Raw genomic sequence first — 6,723 nt, 5'->3', positions numbered from 1 at the left:
ACGGAGCAATGCAGGAAGACGACAGAGAAAGAGAGGACGAGAGCGCAAAGAAGGAAAGAGAAGGAAAGGAGAGGAAAGGAGAGGAGGAGAGAGGAGGAGGGGAGAGGAAAGGAGAGGAGGAGAGAAGAGGAGGGGAGAGGAAAGGAGAGGAGGAGAAAGGAGGAGTGGAGAGGAAAGGAGAGGAGGAGAGAGGAGGAGGGGAGAGGAAAGGAGTGGAGGAGAGAGGAGGAGGGGAGGTTCGGGGAGCTATGACAGAAGAGCACCGGTCCGTATCAGAGGAGGCATCAGACTCGTGTCGTACTGATTCTCGTTTCATAACCAGCATCTCCAGTGACTCCCTGGATGCTCTGGAGGAAGATGACCTGATCGCCTGCTCTTCCTCCCTCCTCACCCTCACCCTCCCTTCCGCCTCACAGTGGAGCCCCCTCATCCCCAGCCTCACCCACGAGAGGTGCATCCTCACCCCAAGGAGTGGCAGGAGAGTGGAGAGGAGATGTAGGAGGAGAGTGGAGAGGAGGGGTAGAAGGAGAGTGCAGAGGAGGGGGAGGAGAGTGGAGAGGAGGGGGAGGAGAGTACAGAGGAGGGGGAAGAGGGAGGAGATCGGTCAACGGAGCTTGGGTCAACTCTCACCATTCTCCCATGACCCCTGACTCTATGAACTCTGAACCTGTGACCCCCGTGGTTGACCCCTCTGAGAACCTGAACTACGCTGAGCTCTCTCTCATGCTGGAGTACCTCCCCAGTCCTCCGGAGGCGAGTGACGATGAGGATGAGGAGGAGAAGAGGGAAGAGAGGAGGAGGAGTAATGAAGGAACTGGACAGGAGGTATTGTCTGTATCCGGATGTCTCCGGTCCTCCTCCTCCTCACTTATGGACTGTGTGTTTACCTTCGAGCAGAGCGACGCGAGGCATTACTACAATATCTGCCCTAATGTTACCCCCGACAGCACCCACAGCCTCACCCACCCTCACCCTGAGACTGAGGAAGAGGAAGGTGGTGGTGAGGAGGAAGAGCAGGGGGCGCTCCTAACCCTAGAGCCCGTGCCCATCCTCCAGCCGCCTCCAGGGTTCGGAGACAGCAGTTCTGACGAGGAATTCTTTGATGCGAGGGATCGGATCGCCGCCTGAAAAACCCAACATCAGGGACTGTGTCCAGAGGTGTGTCAGGGTTGTTACTGTCCTGTAAGGTATAATAGTTAGTTCCCTCAGATGTCAGGGTTGTTACTGTACTGTAAGGTATAATAGTTAGTTCCCTCTTAGATGTCAGGGTTGTTACTGTACTGTAAGGTGTAATAGTTAGTTCTACTAGATGTCAGGGTTGTTAGTACTATAAGGTGTAATAGTTAGTTCTCTCTTAGATGTCAGGGTTGTTACTGTACTGTAAGGTGTAATAGTTAGTTCTCTCTAGATGTCAGGTTGTTACTGTACTAAGGTGTAATAGTTAGTTCTCTTAGATGTCAGGGTTGTTACTGTACTATAAGGTGTAATAGTTAGTTCTCTCTTAGATGTCAGGGTTGTTACTGTACTATAAGGTGTAATAGTTAGTTCTCTCAGATGTCAGGGTTGTTACTGTACTGTAAGGTGTAATAGTTAGTTCCCTCAGATGTCAGGGTTGTTACTGTACTATAAGGTGTAATAGTTAGTTCTCTCAGATGTCAGGGTTGTTACTGTACTGTAAGGTGTAATAGTTAGTTCTCTCTTAGATGTCAGGGTTGTTACTGTACTATAAGGTGTAATAGTTAGTTCTCTCTTAGATGTCAGGGTTGGTACTGTACTGTAAGGTGTAATAGTTAGTTCCCTCTTAGATGTCAGGGTTGGTACTGTACTGTAAGGTGTAATAGTTAGTTCCCTCTTAGATGTCAGGGTTGGTACTGTACTGTAAGGTGTAATAGTTAGTTACAGGTTGGTACTGTACTGTAAGGTGTAATAGTTAGTTCTCTTAGATGTCAGGGTTGTTACTGTACTGTAAGGTGTAATAGTTAGTTAGATGTCAGGGTTGGTACTTTACTGTAAGGTGTAATAGTTAGTTCCCTCTTAGATGTCAGGGTTGGTACTGTACTGTAAGGTGTAATAGCTAGTTCCCTCTTAGATGTCAGGGTTGGTACTGTACTGTAAGGTGTAATAGTTAGTTCCCTCTTAGATGTCAGGGTTGTTACTGTACTGTAAGGTGTAATAGTTAGTTACAGGTTGGTACTGTACTGTAAGGTGTAATAGTTAGTTACAGGTTGGTACTGTACTGTAAGGTGTAATAGTTAGTTACAGGTTGGTACTGTACTGTAAGGTGTAATAGTTAGTTACAGGTTGGTACTGTACTGTAAGGTGTAATAGTTAGTTACAGGTTGGTGGGGTTATGCACTGTATTGCACCAGGTTCAATATGGTGTCAACAAGTATTTTAGTGTTTACGTGAAGAACTGAAACTGGTCATATTAGATAAACCTTGAGAAGCACAGTGCGTATTCTCTAGTTAATTGGTGATGTATAAAGAGAGATTAATGAAATTAAATGGATGAAAGGATCTAATTCCTGGTGATCTGAGGTGACTACATACCTTGGAAGCATTTCATTATGTAAGGTTTGTTCTGATTTCTTTCGCCACATAAAGTTGTCATTTTCTCCAGATTTTTCAGCCGAGATGACGAGTGGAATGACGCAGCAGTCTGTGAGCCTGAGTGACATCAGAATCAGCCTGGCTGAAGGGACGAGGCATGAAAGAGAGGAGGGTAGAGAGGGAGAGACCAGCGAAGGAGGAGGAGGGAGAGACATGTTCTCCAGGCTCTCTAGAAAAAGATCGAAGAAACGTCGTTCCTTCATGCAGACCGACTTCACCTCAACAGTCTCCTACCCTGGACCGGACCAAAACCAGGAGCGGAACTGGAACCCAGATCATGTTCCTGATCAGCATCTGGACCTGGCACAGAACCGGACAGAGAGCTCAGACGAAAGCCAGCAGCTGAGTCTGGACCCAGAACCATCTGAGCAGAGCCAGAACCCATGTCCTACTATCTCCTCTGAGCCACGCCCGAGGGTGAGGGCGTCCCAGCTCGAGTCCAAGCCTATCCCTGCCAAGCCCAGCCCAGAGGGGTCCCATCGGGGACCTGGAGAGCCACGTGTGCTTGGTAACCCAAAGGGAAATCCACGGGCGCCTGATAACCCGAAGGGTGACCTCCATAGGAGCTCCAGGAACAGGCGGCAGTCCATGGAGACGGAGCCCGACATGATGGAGTCCAAATCGGTCACGGCCCTGGTGACGGCAGCCTCCTCTCCATCACGGCTGTCCGCTGTAGAGTAGAACCAGATGGCAAGGAGAGCCCTGATCAGAGAGGAGACGGGGAGGAGGTGGAGGAGAGATGGAGGAAGAGGAGGGGGTGGAGAAGCAGGGGCAGGACCATTCACATGTCACATGTTTCTGACTGAGATTAAGGAGGAGAGGGGGGAGAGGGGGAGGAAACGGGGGAGGAGGGGAGGAGGGGGAAAGCGACAGAGAGGAGAGACAGCCCTTACTCATTTCTGAAGGACCACCCTCTGTTAGGGGTCCCAATTTAGTAGACGACCTCTGTGTCTCACAAAAGACGAGGATCAGGAAGCCTCTTTCGTACCCCCAAATAAGTATCTCCCATCCAGGTGTGTATGGGAGGGACACGGGGTGAACAAGGCGTGGCTGGTGGTGAGGAGAGCGTGACTCCCCTTTCTGCTCCTCCTCCCCCACCTCTCCACTGCCACCCTTCCCAGCCCCCTCCATCCCCCACACGGAGAGGGCAGAGAGGGATAGCAAGGATGGGAATGTGGGGTCTCAACCCAAACTTTTCACACTCTCAGACGGAGAGAAGGACATTAACTGCTTGACTCAAGTCCATAGAAAACTCGCTATCAGTCACCAAGACCTGACAAGCCAAAGGAAAGCAGAAATTAATAATGATGAAGCTATAGATAATGCTATAATTAATTCCCTTACAACTAGCAATGATTCTACAGGTAATGCTAACTTAGCTATGACTAATGCTAATTCAGCTAATGCCAACTCAGCTACGGCTAACATTCCCAAAGAGTCTCCCATATCACCTACAACAGGCTTCCTCCTCCGGCCTTGCTCACCGGGCATCATCGGGCAAAGCCTCTCGGCCTCCACATTACGGGGGAAGATCCAGAGCCTGCCCCTATATTTATCTCGCTCCCAGGAAACCCTCACCCTCTCTGGGGTGGGAAGCCCCAACAGGAGCCCCTCTCCGGAGACCACCAGCAACAAGACTGAGGTAATGGTCACCACCGAAACCACCAAGTACGACGATGTCACAAAGGTGGCAACAGGGGAGGATTTGAAAGATTCCGGGGTGGCGTTGGTAGAATCGGATGATTCTGAGGTTACGCTGACAGAATCGGAGGTTGGCGAGGTTGTTGTGGAGACGGCCGGGGCGGAAATCACGAGGTTGATGGTTTCAGAGGTCAAGGAGGTGATCGAGAAGGTCGTGATGGTCTACGGATCCTCCCTTCCTCCCCTTTAGCACCCATCTCTCTAGAGTCCAAACCAGATCCCAAAATGGTTGTCAAGTTGCCTACCTGTCCCATTGCTACAGTGGTAACTGCCCCTCCTATGGCTCCAGCACCTATCTGTCTGGAGCCCAAACCAGTCCCTGAACTACTCTCCCCAGGCTCCACTATCCACAAAATGGCCGCCCCATTACCTTCCTGTCCTTCCTTTCGCGTGCCCATACGCGTAGAGCCCAAACCAGACCATGAACCACTATCCATACGCTCCAAAATGGCCGCCTTGTCGTCTTCTTATCCCCCTGCTTTAGTGGTAACCACAGAGTCTGAATTCCTCTTCTTCTAATCCTCACCCCATCAGAGTAGAACCCATGCCAGAGCCTTGCCTTGAACCCTTTTCAGGCCCCAAAATGTCTGCTCCGTTGTCTTCCTGCCCCTCTGCTTTAGTGGTGACCACACAGAGTCTAGTGGTGACCACACAGAGTCTAGTGGTGACCACACAGAGTCTGAACGGACCGGGGCTCAGCTTCCCTGGTTCTAACATGAGAGGACAGCCATTTGGGAGCAATAGCTTCTGTAGACCCCCAGGTGAGGAGGCAGGCCTGCTGAACACTCTGACTACAGGGTGTGGGGTCTTCACCTCCACCTGTGAGACCCAGCCCAACCAGGCCCACATGGAATCCTATTCGCCGGCCAAGCCTGACTTTGGGTGTAGCTCGGTGCTGGCGTCAGGGTGCGAGACGGTCATGGAGGGGGTGCAGACGCCCCTGGAGGCATGCAGGTGTCCACCACCGCTGGTTTATACCAACTGTTTCAGCGGGGTGACAGCTTCGACGATGAGTTGACAGTTTACGAGTTCTCCTGTCGGACAAGTTCTCCTCCCGCCTCCCAACCCTCTTCCTCTGCGCTGGCCCTCCCTCTCCCGACCTCTCCTCCTCTCTCCTCTTTCCTCTCCTCCTCCCCTCCTCCTCCCTCCTCTCTCCCTCCTTCCCTCGCTCCGTCCTGCCCCCTCCTCCTCCATGGAGCTCTCACCACTCCTCTCCCCGCTCCTTTCCCCGTCCAACTGCTTCTTGTCCCAGTCAAGTCTCCATGATGATATCAGCCGACTACGCCACCGCCGCTTCCCACCGCCCCCGCAGGGTTCCAGACCGTCCGGAGCGCGTGGACGAGCTTCTCACCCTCCTGCAGGGGGAGGATGGGGAGCAGAGGGGGAGGCACCCCAGGGAGACCTGCGCCACCCACTTCTCAGAGAACAAGCGTCTTCTCCACGGGAGGCCCGGAGGCTGATGGCTGGCTGTCAGAAGGTGGTCCGGGTGGGGCAGACCCCAGACGAGATGCTCTTCTCCCTCTCCGACAGCTTCAGGACCCTGGTGGGCATGGCCGGCATGTGCCTATGGTTCTCTGGGTGCGACCGGTGCGACCGGAGGAATGCCGAGGCACTGGCGGGGCTGGCGGACGTGGCCAGAACGTACCGGGAGTTTGTACTGGCGGCGGAGAGGGCGAGCGGGAGGCGGAGCTGTCATGACCTCAGCACCAAGCTCCTTGCCAAGCAGTGTACCGCCCTCACTGCTTCCGTCTTCTGCCTCACACAGCTGTTCCGCACACTCACCGCACTCTGAACTGAACCAACGATCTCTGACCCTATAACAACATGTCGGTTGACCTTTCAATTCTGACCTCTAGACCCACTACACAGGGTTGCCAGCCAATCAGTCAGTCACCAGGCTGAGTGGGGAATGAATGTGTGAACTGCAACAGGTCCACGTAGCGACAAAAAAAAGGAAGCACAATTGAAAGGAGAGAGATGAGACAAGACGGGATGAAACAAGACGGTTCTAGTGTCCTGTGACATCATGGAGAGCCTCTGTGGTATCATAAATAAGGAACCTCTATGACATCACAAAGTGCCTGTGTGACATCACAGAGAACATGTGACACGCTGGAAGACATAAAAGTGATGTCATAACAGGTCCCAAATGACTATTCAGCTTTTTTAACCATAACCTACAGTACACTGCTGAAACCACACGAGGGACAAACTGGACATATGTAGCATCATCACCACACTGCAAGAAGCCTCATGCAATGACAATCTCGGACTCAGAGCCAACCTGCTTGCGTTAATAGAGTATTTAAGTAATTATTATATTTGAATGTCAATTATTTATTTGTTTTCATTCATTATTTATTTGTTTTGATGTATTATTTATTTGTTTTGATATATTATTTATTTGTTTTG

At 51.5% G+C, this 6,723-nt stretch overlaps 1 protein-coding gene across 1 annotated transcript in view; it reads left to right on the top strand.

Moving 5' to 3' along the window:
- The window catches only part of LOC121844333 (FERM and PDZ domain-containing protein 1-like), a 90,019-nt gene extending 83,901 nt beyond the window's left edge, over positions 1-6,118 (top strand). Inside the window, 7 exon segments of the mRNA XM_042314338.1 lie at positions 174-482; positions 544-1,122; positions 2,818-3,246; positions 3,249-3,338; positions 4,178-4,471; positions 4,946-5,257; positions 5,564-6,118. Coding sequence (XP_042170272.1) covers positions 174-482; positions 544-1,122; positions 2,818-3,246; positions 3,249-3,338; positions 4,178-4,471; positions 4,946-5,257; positions 5,564-6,103 — 2,553 coding nt within the window. The 3' untranslated portion in view covers positions 6,104-6,118.
- The last annotated feature ends 605 nt before the right edge of the window (positions 6,119-6,723 follow it).

This window comes from Oncorhynchus tshawytscha, unplaced genomic scaffold, assembly GCF_018296145.1.
Source record: "Oncorhynchus tshawytscha isolate Ot180627B unplaced genomic scaffold, Otsh_v2.0 Un_contig_5849_pilon_pilon, whole genome shotgun sequence".
NCBI lineage: Eukaryota > Metazoa > Chordata > Actinopteri > Salmoniformes > Salmonidae > Oncorhynchus > Oncorhynchus tshawytscha.
Note: the sequence above shows the minus strand (reverse complement) of the source record. Positions and strands in the feature narration are given on the sequence as shown.